This window comes from Dermacentor albipictus, chromosome 1 (assembly GCF_038994185.2).
Source record: "Dermacentor albipictus isolate Rhodes 1998 colony chromosome 1, USDA_Dalb.pri_finalv2, whole genome shotgun sequence".
Lineage (NCBI taxonomy): Eukaryota > Metazoa > Arthropoda > Arachnida > Ixodida > Ixodidae > Dermacentor > Dermacentor albipictus.
The window spans coordinates 325,880,392-325,895,017 of NC_091821.1; the positions used below are offsets into that span (position 1 = coordinate 325,880,392).

General features: G+C 44.4%; 1 protein-coding gene across 1 annotated transcript in view; it reads right to left on the reverse strand.

Moving 5' to 3' along the window:
* The window catches only part of LOC135909199 (uncharacterized), a 74,438-nt gene that overhangs the window by 36,586 nt on the left and 23,226 nt on the right, over positions 1-14,626 (reverse strand). The window contains exons 2-3 of the mRNA XM_070531656.1: positions 14,478-14,510; positions 12,916-13,024 (exon numbers count right to left, since the gene is read on the reverse strand). Of these exons, the coding sequence (XP_070387757.1) occupies positions 12,916-13,024; positions 14,478-14,510 (142 nt within the window). The remainder of the gene's footprint in view (positions 1-12,915; positions 13,025-14,477; positions 14,511-14,626) is intronic.

Here is a 14,626-nt window from a genome sequence, read left to right on the forward strand (position 1 = left end):
CGGGCCACTGCTCGCGCGTTCGTCGTCGTCTTCCTCCACAGCTGGCTCCGATGACACATCATGCCAAAAAAGGACAAATTTATATACGCAAGACATAATTAGGGCACTCAAACCAACGACCTTCGTTGAGAGCCGAACCCATGATCTTTGGTGCTAATTATGGCATAGGTAATTAAGGCACAGTAATAAGGGTAGCGTCAATTAAGGCACTCGAACACGCAACCTTTGGTGGGAGAAAACAATGGGAAGCAACAACGCATTCGAATGAGAATGTCAAGTAATTTAATGAATGTATCTTGAGCGCGCAGTCTCTTGCCTTCACCCTGTTTGGCGTACGATATAAAAGTGACTGCAGATTTTTGGCAACCCTTGTGAATATTCGCCCGTGAAGCAGGAATGATCGGAATTATACCTTTATTCCATTCTTTCAGTTCCCCTTACCCCTAACATAGCCTCGCGTGCCATCAAGTTGCATAATAAGGTTTTTCCATTCATCCATTTTGTTTGAAACGAGATGCTATCGCGAAAATGCACGCGCTCGAATTTTCGTAAACAGGGGTGCCTTTTTTCTTTCTTTCTTTCTTTTCATTGTCTCAGCGCGATAAGTAGACATGGTTCTGGTCTCGAAATCTTCCTTCGTCGTCTTCATGAATGCGGAACGCAACACGCATATTTGCAGTTTAATCTTCAGCCGAAATTAAACGAAAATTACTAGCAGGGGTTTCGAAAATAAGAAGATCCCTCCTTTGCACCATAATTTACTTAATCAATCAATATCTAATAATATTACCAGAGCAATGTACAACCTTCTTTTTGCCGTCAATGTGACACTTCGTTATGCTCGACTACAAAGCATGAAAATCTAATAATAAATACGATACGCAGTGATGAATTAAAGCATGTTAAATTTAGGAAACAGCAAGTAGTGAAGTAATATATATAAAGGGTAGTAGAAGTCATACACACACACACACACACACACACACACACACACACACATATATATATATATATATATATATATATATATATATATATATATATATATATATATATATATATATATATATATATATATATATATATATATATATAATCAGCACGTTATAAAGCCAACAGACAATGAGGCCAAGGAAAGCCTAGGGGAAATGAGCTGTAGTTGAAATTGAAATAAATAATAGAAATTGATAAAGACAAGGAAATGAGAATGGATGAAAGATAACGTGTCACTGGTGGGAGACAAACCCACAACTTCCGCATTACGCGTGCGTTGCACTACCAATTGTGCTACGTGGACTGCTATCAAACCGAACACTAACTTGCGTATTTATGTTTTCCTAGATCTAGCCCTAGGAGTGTTAGCCAGCGCCACTCAGAGCCAAGGTGGACGGATGTGGTATATCCCTTTTTTGTCCGATGCCGACACGTATATATATTATAGCATCCCCGTTGGACCGAGGTTTACTTAGCCCGACTACTCGGAATCGACACTATGATGATACTATGGCACTAAAAAGGATCAATCAACATGGGATGGTGATGATAATATACAGAGGAAGAAGACATGCGTAATAAACGCGCACACTAATTTCACACCCACGTGAAAGTGAATGAGTGAAGAAACTTTATTGCACGTCCGGCGAGGACGCGAACTCGTCGCGCACCAGGCTAGCCCCACCTCGGGACCGGCAGGTCTAGCCCACCGGCCCGGTCGCGGGCACGCCGGACAGCCAGGATTTGCTTTTCTAGAGCGGGGCTACGCAGAAGCGAGTCCCACTCCTCCTTGATGAACTTGGGGTATGTCGACCCGCACTCCCAGAGCATGTGCACTAGAGTGGAGGTCTGCCCGCAGGACGGGCAGGCGTCGTCACGATACGCGTAACGGACAGACACGGATAGGTGCTGCGGCCATCCTGGCCGCAGGTCAAGGCGACGGCGAACGGCACGTGAAGGGCTTCATGCGGAAAACGTGAACGACCTCGGTGCTGCGACAGCGGCGGTCTGTTGCGGCAACAGGAGTCACGCGTTAATTGACTGGCGATGTCTGCTCCATGACTACGTATGGCCCGATGAGCCGCGGTTGGAACTTGTCACACAAGCCAGGAGTTCGAAAGGACGTCAATAGGAGTACCTCGTCACCAGGTCGGAAGGACATAACGTGGTGGAATGTGTCGTAAATGGCCTTCCGCGCTCGTTGTCTGACCGCTGTGTTAACGCAAGCACGCTGGCGACACTGAGCAAGTCGTAAAACGAATTCTTCACTAGACGATGTAGATCTGTTGACAGGGGAATCGAAGAAAGAAACCTCGAAAGGGAAAGTAGCCGAGCGTCCGTAAACCAGGTAAAATGGCGAGTAGCCGATGGTGCGCTGAACGGCCGTGTTGTAGGCGAAAGTGACGAATGGTAGAGGCTTGTCCCCATTTCTGTGGAATTGTGGAAGTAGTGCCCGCCGCTTCGAGTAGACCACCTCATGAACTGTAACTGTGATATCTGCCACAGGCAGCCTTCAAGAGGAAGCTTTAGCTCGGGCCCAACTCCGACGCGGCCTATTCAAGTACATGTAAAACGCAAAAACGCTTTTCTGAAATAACCCGTGAACCTATTTTAATAAAATTTGTTGTGTTTGAGAGAGAAAGTTAAAATAAAGTGACTGTTGGTAGCGGAATTTCGATTTAGGGCCTGAATTTTATTAAAAGGATTTTCAAAAATTTTAATGTTTGAAAAAAAAATAGGTGCACGAAGTTTTTAAATAATAGTTCTGCATCAAAAACAGATATCGCGGTTCTGTAAACGGCATCCATTAGATCATTCAAAGCGGACAAATTCGATAAGTCACTTTATATCTTACGTAAATTTGTTATGTTGTGTACAAGGGTTTCGCAAAAGTTATTTTTACATATTACTTAATTTTCTTAGATTCATGTGTAACACATCAGTTTTGACTGCTATAGATTTACTATTAGATGCAATTTACAGAACTGGGTTATTATTTTTAATTGCTGAGTTACAGAGTTGTAAACAAGATAGTTTATTTTTCCGAAAACTTTCGATTTTTGTCAATTTTTAATAAAACATAGACGATCTAAATCAAAATTTTAAAACCGACAGTCACTAAATTTTTTAAGTTTTTCTTTTAAATGCCACAAACCTCGTCAAATTTGGTGCAGTGGTTGCCGAGAAAAACGAATTCTCCTTTTAAATGTATTTAGATAGGAGCACCCGAGCTAAAGCTTCCTCTCTGTTAAAAATGTTCGCTGAAACACCCTGTATAGACGTCATACTCTGGAGTTTTGCAAGGCGCGTAGCGCCACCTGCCGGTGCGAAGAGGCGGTAATTGAGTAGTGCGAAGCCCGACTCCCCTGCTAAGTCGCCTATGCAGCTAGCGACTGCGAAACAACGATTTAAATAGATTTTGGTCCATATTGCGAGTTTTTTGCGCATTTAACACCCAGACAGAGAGCTATGAATTTCTCCGCTAGTCAGACGCGCCGCCAAACCACAGAACACATATGGCCAAACTGCCATAAAGCGCTTGCTGGCTCACCCGTCAGACTTATGGCAGAAACGACGGCAACCTCGATAGCTCCGCGCACTACGAAGAAACGCCGCAATCGACGCTACTGTTGTGTTCTAAATTGCCATAAACGTGAAGAACTGAATAACAACGTTCAATTTTACCGATTTATGAAGGGGAAAGGCGAGAGCGCTGGATACGGGCCGTTCGACCTGTTGGGTAATCGAATTACTTGCATTCCCCACAACACAGCGGCCCACATGAGAAAGTGCGACAATTTTGTTCTGCTGCAATTGTGTTGCGTAGCTCTGACGGAGGACCATGGTAACCAAGCGAAAACTCAAGAATCTGCAGCCGCCACTTCGTTGGTAACAGAAAAAACAACGTTGCGAACCATCCTGCGTACGTGCCATCGATATTTCCATCCTTTAACAGGCGTCCGCCTCCGCTCGACTCAACAAGTGGAACAGGGAGATTTGGAAGGTCAGTTTAACCAAATATTTTGGTTCGTTTATGCATTCAAAATCTTGTTCTAGGGCATCGTTGCATCGCGAGCTCATTTCTAGTTTCGGTATTTTGTAAGTCCTGCGCCGCTACAACAAGCACATTTCGCAATGTGCTGAGCCTGCGTTTTTCAAATGCGAGCAATACAGTTGTTGTAGGAGCACTGGATGAGTAATTGCGAAGTAACGCATGTGTGTAATGAAAAAAAAATATTTCGCATTTGTTTAATTTATATGTGCGCGCTTGTTGAATTGAAGCATCTGCGAAAAGTTCAAAGCTACTGAGCGAGGCTGTAGCTCCTGCGAGAAAGAAAGGTGCGGCCCGTAGGCACTGTAAGAAGCTTACTTTCGTTATGTTCGCACGCTGTTTGCTGGCTTGGAAAACGTTTTCTGTTTGCTGCCCTGAAAAAGGCTATGGAAGGATTTACTCTCTGTAAATAATTGCGAAAGAAAACATTACGATAAAATGCATAAAAAATGTAGGAGATACTTAAGTCTTGTGTTCAGGACATTTTCAATACTAACCAATTTTAAACGCTTAGATTTTTATGCTGATATGCCTATAAACGAACCTGATGCCCTCTGTACTTGCGAGTCGCAGCACGCCGAAATAACACCTGAGACTTCCTTTATATTGTACACGTACTTCGCCCTGCTGAGCTTCCTTTCCTTTCCGAAGCGTGGATGGGCGGAAGAAGCTTTCCAGGTCCTTGATTTTTAAGAACCCGTGCCTCAACACAACTGAAAGCAGAGGCTCCCTTGTGGCCTATGCACCTTCGCTTGTGTACAGCTCTTTTTGCGCTGGTGACGGGTATTTTCGCAACGCCGCCATGGGCAGAGTCTGAGGCCTATAGACTATTGCGGGCCAGCGCAGCAGCTTGCATACGCGCGAGGCTGCGGTTGAACGATTGCCTGAATGCTGTTCCGAGTTCATCTTGTTTGAAAGCTTATTGAATAAATACCTTTCCGCTGTGGCAAGGGCTTTGCTACTGGAGCTCACGGCTGGCAAAGTGCCACGAACGGAAACGAGGGCGCTTCCGAGTCGACGGGAAAATATTTCGCGCATGAGACCTTTTGCTATACCGCAGCTCAACAAGTAGTGCAGCAGTTTGCCGAGAGCTTAAAGTCGTATTAAGGTGCGACACGCGCACCATACCGGGTCCGTGCTTCTGGTATAAGGAAGTTGGCATAACGAGTTCTAGTTCTGGTAACGAGTGGTTCTGGTGTAACGAGTGGTAAGCTGGGCTTCCCATTCGCTTAGCTGAACACGTATTCCCAACACCGCAGCCGCGCCGCGAGTTGCTTAGTGAAGGCGCGTGTTTGTGAACTGATCGCGTAAGCTTTCCATCAAGTGCTTTTTGCGCGTTGCTTTCATGTTATTCTCCGTCGAGTGGTTTTCTTTTATTTCCTTTCTCTCGCACGTCGGACAAGAGGAGCGGCTGGTGAGAAGCGCCAGCATCTATTTACATACTATATTTAATAAAACGTGCTAGCGTTATAGAAACACATGTCGGGAAGAATAAGTCACACAAGATTACTGGTACCCCAACTAGCTGCGTCTAACAGGTTACTTATGAAGGGAAAAATTAGGCGCACGACATACGTAAGTAAGCAAGCACCCATGTTACAAGGAAATTCATCCTATGCTTTTGCGATTTGCCAAGCTACTCCGTTTTTTCTGTCCTCCCAAAATAATAGTTATCTTGTTTTAAAGTGCTTTCTTATATTAAAGCATTCTTCGTAAACAAAGTGTCTACGCATTCTTGATTTTCGCCCCTCTCATAATGCCCGCTTACGAAATGCTAATACAAGAACGCCTTGAAGTTGCGAGTCAGTCAAGCTGGTTTATGTTCACAAGAAAAAACAGCTCAAAACAACGGGATGAAGTATTAGGCCAGAATCGACGATTCACGACTTAATTAAGTTTTCTTATTCCACGTGAGGCAAAAAAATATTGTGTGCTTCTTTTTATTTTTTGTTAGACCGAACAGATTTTTTTAATCACTTCTGGCAAATGGCATAATTCTAATTCTTGAGCTGGATCATTTGAAAAGGTGGGCATTACTTGCACGACAAATCAAAATGCATAATCGACTTATCTTTAAAGAAATGCTAATTGACTTTAAGCTTAATCGCTTACAGCACATTGCAATTTCAAATTGTAGCTGGCGAGCTTGAAAGGCACATCCGTTTGTAAGAAATTCTGAACATGAAAATAGGTTCGAGGTATTTATTCCCTAAGTGTGCGAAGACATTGGGGTACCGGTTATTTTTTATGCTTCAGTGCATTAAAAGGCGTTCTGATTAGAAAGTAAATGAAACAGTAGTGCATTTTTACCCCAAGTCTGGCGGCGCACATCTCGAAAGCGCTGTCATCCTCAGAATTCATTCCAAGAGGACACGCTTTGCATGGTGACGGGCTGCAAGTTGTAAATTGCAATGTGTACCGTATTTAATATGGGGGTAGACATATAGAAACATACTGTGGCACAGGCACGTACCCAGGCGGGGGCCCGCCCTCCCCCTACTCGCGCCACTATACTCCTCACACACATTGCTAAAGCACCGCCAAAGTAATCTTGAGACCTGACAGCTATTCGGCGGTCAACATTTGGGTGCCTTTTTCACTACTTTTGGACGGCAGTAGTCATCGGCATCTCCTGGGGTGTGGAGGCCAGTTTTCACATCGATTTGGTGCCCGCGCGATTAACTCGACATGCGTTCAGTTGTCACCATCTATTGCAATGGTCACGCGCATCGCTGTTCCTTCGTTAGTTCAACCTTCTCTGTTTACACTCATCCAGGGACCAGGAAAAGGGTTCAGTTCGTAGTAAGCTGTCCTGTATGCTCGTGGAGCGAGTTGCGGCCGGAGACAATGCCATTTGTGTTTAACTTTTCCTTTTGCTTCATTATTTCCTCGAGTGACGGCTCACCGCGACCCTGACATATCATCGGAACGACATACCAGTGGCATAGGTTAGATGAAGTGCAAAATAATATCATGCGAAACAGCGTCCATGATCGAACCCCGCAATAACCGTTAAACCCATAAGGAATATGACTGTCACCCATTACCTCATCTGGTCTTTCTATAATTGTGCAGCAATTTTCATGCAAAACTGGCAACAGGAAACAAGAACCGCTAGGAGTTGAGCAATTGAGCCATCTCATCTACTGAGGGAGAGAGCCGAGGCAACAGCCCAACAGGAAGGAAAAATTAAAATAAACAACTTTAACCGTTGCTTGCGGAACTATTTATGAATCAACATCTTTTTATTTAAAGAGAAGTAAAGAAAACGCCGCCAGAAGTGGAGGATGATTGCGTGTGTTTCGAATGACGCTTCTACCATAATCAGTCTAACTGCCTGACGTAGCCACTTCTTAGATATGCTTATGTGGGTGTTTTTCTAACCTTCCACGGTGGGCGCAGTACGTCTGGAACAGCAACGTCCTGCGCTCTATGCGGTTGTACGGGACTGGCAGCCACGCATCATTACGCAACTTCCCAAATAACAATACGAGTCGGTTTTGACACTTGGTGAAGAAGTAAACGATGGACCCAAAAGAACTGCGATTGTTCCGCAAATATATATTTATCTGTATTTCTTCCAGAGCTAATTAAAAAAAAAGACACTATAAGAAATCTTTATTTTACACTTTCGCTTGTTTACTTGTTCTGGGCACTGTTCTTTCTGCGCGAGTCCATTTAATGTGGTTCCTTGTTTGTCAAGCAAAGGAGAGGCCTATCTCACTGGCGTATACCTGTCAGGTACACCTTATTTCATCTCTCTTCTGTAGGTTTACGCGTTTTTACGGCGAACGGTGGGTATTATTGACATTTACAATAGTAAAGGTAACCCTTCCCCCCATTATTTACACAGAAAAGTTACCTTGGGTTGACCCTCCCCGAAAAATAATCCTGCGTACGTGCCTGCTGTGGCATAAAAGGAAAAGTAATAAAGTAAAAATACTGATTAGTTATTTCTTGTTGATTAGTCAATTTTGCACCCTCCTTCACGAGCTGCCGCGAATAAACGAGTTGAATGTTACCGCCCGTGTTGTGTTTGTGTGTTCTCTTCCGCTGTCCCCTTCTTTATTTACGGTCGATATGATATGCAGTCAACACCAACTAGGCCAAACTGAAGTTCTTCTAAGGCGCAATAAAATGTTCAAGGGAAAACAGCGCTTTTTCAATTAAAGCCGGCATTGGAGTAGCAACGAAACTAACAGATTGAAATACATCGCATAATACACACAAATAATGCGACGTGAAAAGGGGTGCAAAGCCTCTCAGCAACGAAAATACTTCGCGGCACGTTATCTATCGAAACGAATGGCGAAGCCCTTTCAATGTCCGATGTATCGTGGTGAAAAGAAAAAAAATTCTGTGCAATAACCAGGGACACATGACGGCAAAGAAATGCTTGACAGTGAGTGCAAAGTGCAAAAACTTGATAGAAGAGAAAAAAAATCGAGAGACGCATTAATGACCCAAAATTCAAAGATATTCATGCCAATTAAAGTCTCAGCGGCAGGTACCAAAACAAATGTCTGGTGGTCGCAGGTACAGTACATGCGTAATTCAAATGAGTCGCGTCTAAAATAACCAGTTTCTCTTTTCTTATAGATCAAATATTAGTACACGTAATAGAGACAGAGAGAGAAAGAAAAGTACTCTTTTCTGCAGCCTTTTAGACATATTTGGAAAACGGTGGCATCAGTTTCTTTTACCGAAAAGGATTGTCTGCAGACTCAAGTTACGGCTTTGCGTGCGCGATGACGCTACGTGCCTTTGGTCTGTACGCATGCAGAGACGTTTTTGTGCGCAAAAATCGACTGAAAGTCACTGAACAGGCGACTGCGTTCGTGGCGCCATCTGTCTGGTTCAGCGCGATTTCGTCTAACCTATCGCTCCTGCGGGATTCTAGCAAGGCTGCGCTTTTCAGTGTGCACCTATACATGCCGGCATCAGAAACCATGTTAGAGATTGTGAGTGAATTCTTTCAGCGTCTATAGCAAGTGACCGTTAAATCTAAAGAAATCCCGCTGCCATCGTCGCGTCACCAGGCGATACGCGAGTAAAGTGAACGCCGGCTCATTAAAGTACCGCGAGAAGCGACTGATGAAATTGTAATTGTGTTACTAGTTCAAACCTTGTGAATATAGAGAGCTAGACAAAGAACATTTAATAGTCTCATAAGAACTGAAGGCCATTGCGTAACCCTTTCCCAATGTCCGAGCTAGCCTAACCCGTGAACTTACAATTTCAGTTATAGTTATATAACTAACTATATATTAGTTATGTCGTGTAAAGCGTGAGTGAGTAATTTATTATGATTTCGTTGGAAATGTTGGCCACCGCTGTGTGGGCGACTTCTCCACAGTCAATAGCTAGCACAATGAGCAAATGATGATCGCAAAATGAACTTCTTGTTTAAAACCCACACCCTGCTCATGCAGATAACGTTTTGATTTTTACGGTTCAGACAAAGGAAGGGATAGTTTTTGATAAAATATCAGTGCTGCCCGCTCAAGGTTACTCGCAAGAAGACACCCATGAACAACGATGCCGAAAGCAATTACTGCTCTCACCGTCTTGGAGACGAACTATTTATGGCATGGTCATATATTGTAGCATGTGGGAAACTTATCCTCCGCTTTCCGCAACTATGCGCCAAAGATTCATTAGTTCGGCATCACATTGGATATAGTATTAAAAGTGATTACACAGTGTATCCTTACATTCGGCGCCCCTGCGATAAAAATAAACTGCATGCAGTACCCTGAAAAATCCATTATAGCGTAACCGCGCGAGCGAAAAAGAAACAACAAAGCAAAACAGGCAGCAACGGAGCGTTTTGTTCCATGGATACGCAACACACTTTTTCCTCTCGATAAAATTTACACATGCTTACCCATCGGGAAGACGTCCGCGCAAATATTTCGTTTTACATTACCAGCTGTCACAAATTGTTTCGCCTCGCGCAAGACGCAAGACTAAACGTAAACGACAGTGAACCGCAAGTTCATAATATTTAATCAGTGCATTTGAAAGGAACAGATTACACAAAACACCGCGACCTGCCGTTAACAAACTTACGAGCGTGTCGTGTGCAGAGGAGTGCGGAAAAATAATTCCGAAGCTAGCGTCGCCCTTGTCATCGGCGGGAACGGTATACGACGTCTAACGAAAGTTCCGGGGTGACGTAAGCGTTGCGCGAACCAGCTCAGCGTCTGGCGAGGTGGGGGTATGGGTGAAAGTGGGCGGGGAACGGGGCTCCGTTCTCGAAATAGCGCGTTTGTCCATCTGTCGGCGCGTATCTCCGAGGTCTCAGAAAGAAACGCGAGAAGTTCAAGGGAGAAGCACAAGAAGCAACTCGCCTACGCATATCGCGTTCTGTGGAGACGTCAGTGGTACAAAGAGCTCCGCAGGCGATTTTCTCGTCGAGGCTAAGTTCGGCGCGCACGTAACGTACGATCACGCTTACACCACACAGGCACTTGCGTCACTTGCCATGTTCGCCCCTCTGTCTCTCTTCTCGCTTTTTTCTATAGGACTTGTCGACTACGCTGTGACCCGGCCGTCGCAATACAGGTGTGCGGCACCAGGTCGATTCTTCTTTCCGTTTTGTCAGGGACAAGCTTTATTGCTTCTGTCACGTTAAGCTTGTATTGTGCTTTGTTCTTTTTTGTACACGTTTATGTTTTCTTCTGCAAAATTCAGCTGGCAAAAACAAAACGGTACTGTTATCTTTTTAATTGAAATGGAGATAAAAGAGATTTAATAGTCTTTGTAATTGAAGAAATTTACTCCTTTTAGCGTAGTAGTAGAAATAATATGAAATACGTCGTTCATCTCTTAATTGTTGTCCGCGCACATAACTGTAGGCCACGTCGAAAAGGAAAGGCGGCTGCGGAAACTCTGTTTTCCGGTGTTAAATTCAGTAAAGCGAAAGACTAAACTCAGTTTTCGATGAGCAACACCACGCAAATTTTGTTTTATCACTTGACAAAGGTGGATTAAAATGATTTAAGTTACATGGGTTAACGTCCAGAAATTGCACAGTGGCGGGTTATGAGTAGCTGCGAGTCTAGGCTGAGAAATAAAAGCGTGAAGAATGGAATGCAGGACGCACCATTTGCGTAGAAGAATGTACCGATCCCACACGCTGTGCGAATCAGTTTCAGTGAAGCTTTGAATAAGTGTCGGTGAAGAAAAAAGAAATTCAATATTGGGGTTTCACGTGCCAAAACCCCGATATGATTATGAACACGCCATAGTGGCGGCCTCTGGACTAATTTTTGACCACCTGGGGTTCTTTACCATGCACCTGCAGTGCACGGTACACGAGTTTGTTAGCGAAGAACGCTGTTCTTGTTCAACGACTATTTGCAAGCATAGAGCGCCACGACCCCGTTGCACTCATTTTCACTCGGAAACACCTCATTCAATCTTGTGACGCTCGAACATACGTGTCGCACGCATGACGACAAAGTATAATGACGAAATGACGACAATGGCATGACGAGCACGCCACGGTGGCGGTCGTTGTGGTGGTGGGTTATAGCAAAAGGCGCATTTAGCCTGGCGATCAAGACCGGCAATTGCTTCAACCGGGTGTCCCCTACAATATAACTGCGGTATTTCACCACATGTCCATCCGGCCAGTCTCTCTTAAGAGTGAAATAAGAGGACGCAACAATTCTTCTTTGAGGGCTCTAACTGATCCTTCTGCGAACGCAAGGTGTTGCAGGCGCGCATGCGGCAGGTCCTTCCTTTGCAAGTTCTCCAGAAGAGCACCCCTTTCATCTAGACATTTCGGGCACGACCACTGAAAGTGTTAGATTTCTCCTGTCTCGTCGCATGCCGTACGATTTGGAGAATCGATACGCCCCGTCTGAAATACCCGTGCTGGCGTACGAGAAGGTCCTCTCCTTATCCCATATAGACGTGATGCTTCCTCTCGACAAAATCTCTTGGTTACGCCGGTCATATGTGGTAGAAACCATAGGGATTGTCAGAGCTTTTAACTCGATTACCCGTTGGGGCTTTGACTTTGGGAAGATGACAGCGTGCTTCGTATGCAAGAGCATCAGCTTTTTCATTGCCAGCATTACCAATGCGGGATGAAATTCACGGAAACCCTACCTAGGACGGCGTGACGACGACGGGGTGGCGTCTTTACATATCCAGCAACTTCTTACATTACCCCTTCGGCAATCTGTCGTACTTCATCGCAGTACACCAGCCTAACTCAGTGGGCAACATTTTCAAAAAATTATATTTCAGAAGATTGGTCGAGTTTCAACAAGTTTCAAACAGCAACGTCAAGACGGTACTTTATGTTCTAATAACATACGCATTACGGCACTCAGTTCTAACTTCGCTGATGCTTCAGAGCAGTGTCTTGGTAAGGAGCAAACAATGATATAACGCAGCTCCAAGCGCCGACTTAATGTAATAAATGCGTATGTTATTAGAAGGAAATGCTCTCTCGACGTTTTTGACAAAAAGTTATTGAAACTAGGTCAACCTTTTGAAATACTATCTTTTTTACAGTGCAGCCCGCTGAGTTAGGCTGGTATGTTGCGGTGAAATTCAACAAATGAAGTTGAGGAGAGTAACTAGTTGGACTTGTTGGTTGTACATAGTGCAAGGCTACAGCGCGAAAAGTAGACAACGGAGGCCTGTCTGTGTACTGTGTGCTGCTTCCTTTGTCTCCGTAGGTTCCCGCGCTGTAGCCTTCCACTAAGCTCAACAAATTATGTAAAAGCCAAAGTCCGAAATTTTTGGGTATGCATAAAATGAAACATGCATCGACCAGCCCCCGCCATCTTAAGTATGCCATAAGTAAAACTGCATGCTTTTAAAAAAGTAGATCTCTGTCATTCACTTACTGGCAAGTTTGCTTGGAGTACGCGTGTCCATCCTTGTAGTCCGTCCTCCGGAGTCGCTCGTTGGTGGCATTCACCTTCTCCCGGATCGTCTCCATGTCACACTCGTCCGCTGCGAGACCGCACAACGTTACGCTACGAGTTCGAGCAGTCATTAGTGGTGCTTTTGAAACATGCAAGTTAATGCGTTGTAGTCCAGTCGTGGAGTTAAGTTAAAGCAAGGAGGCATTCTCTAACGAGCATGAACGTTCCCTGAACGCACTTTCCCTATGGAGACATTGACCTTTTTATCTGCTCTCGGGGAACAACTCGATAAACGTTACATACCCGATTATTTTTTCCATTCTGTACTGCTATTTTACTACTAGCCATCTTTCTTTTTTTTTGTTCTTCGTAGTAGTGCAAGCACCATGAATTCCATCAAAGCATCGCGACACGTGTCATAAGCACATAAGCAAGAAGCGGGCAGTGACCTCACTAGTCACTTCATTCATAAGCCTCAAATTTCAGCAGAAAAGCACAGAACAAAATCTGAAAGTCACTACTGGTGATGAAGCATTCATCCCCCCCCCCCCCCTTTGCTAGCTTGGCGACAGGAATGTTATTATCTGAGTATAATTCGCTTGCCTTCTGAATTGCCACTTCAACTTATGCGGTTGACCGCTCCTGTCTGGTTGTGACAGCCGTGCAAATGTGTTGTGACAAGAGTGAAATGGCTAACGTATTGACGGGAGAGGCCTGAAGTTAAGAAAGTCTGCAAGGCTTTGAAGATAAAAAAAGATGCTTGAGCGGACTCCGCTGACAGGTCGTTGAAACCAATTCCTAAACAAGCAGCAGGAAGCAAGCACTCTTCAGCGCGGCAACCTAAACAACTACGACAACATGGAGGCAAAAAATTGAAAGGACGGCGCTCTCACGACGTGTTGCAGGCGCTAACGAAAACAGTTCACTGACCAGGGAGCAGCATAGTGTGTGCTGCCGCTAATCGACTCTTGCACCAATCATTATCGTTCTTTTATTTTCTTTTATGCGTTATTTTTCCGCGAAACTTATGTTACCAGCTTTACTGCAAGATACTTCCCGGATAATTTTGCGATCCAGAAGTAAAGAGACAAGTTAATGGCCGCAAGTTTCCGCGCTACGACTTATGTACTTTCTTTATTGCTAGTAAATAAAACTCCCACTAATAGCATGCAGATAATGAGAAAACGTAAGGCCAAAAAACAAGTTAGTTGTACGTAAATTCTGTAGAAAGTAAAGCAAACCACACAACATGCATCTCGATTTTGTTAAATGCTTCCTGCTGAAGGTCGTTGCCGCGTTATGGTTTAACCACGCACAAACACACACGGATATAATTCTGTTTAGATTAACAACCAACGCACACAGCAGCATTTTGCCTAATACTCTTTGACATCTAGATTTCTCTGTTCTTTCGGGGAAACTGCTGCATTACTATTCTGAGAAATAAGTAGATAAAGAAACGAAAATCCGAGACAACGTTACTGCACTCCAAACACATGCCGGTGAGAGACTTCCGTCGAGACATGCGTGCGTATACGTACCCACTCTGATAAAGTGAGGAAATGCCACGGCGTCTGAAATTCAAATGAGCAACGACCTGTCAGACCAAGCACTCCTCCACGCTTCGTCTGCGCTTCCCAAAACTAGTTCCATCGTGGTTTCAAGTGCGCGCAGCGTGAAACACGTACCA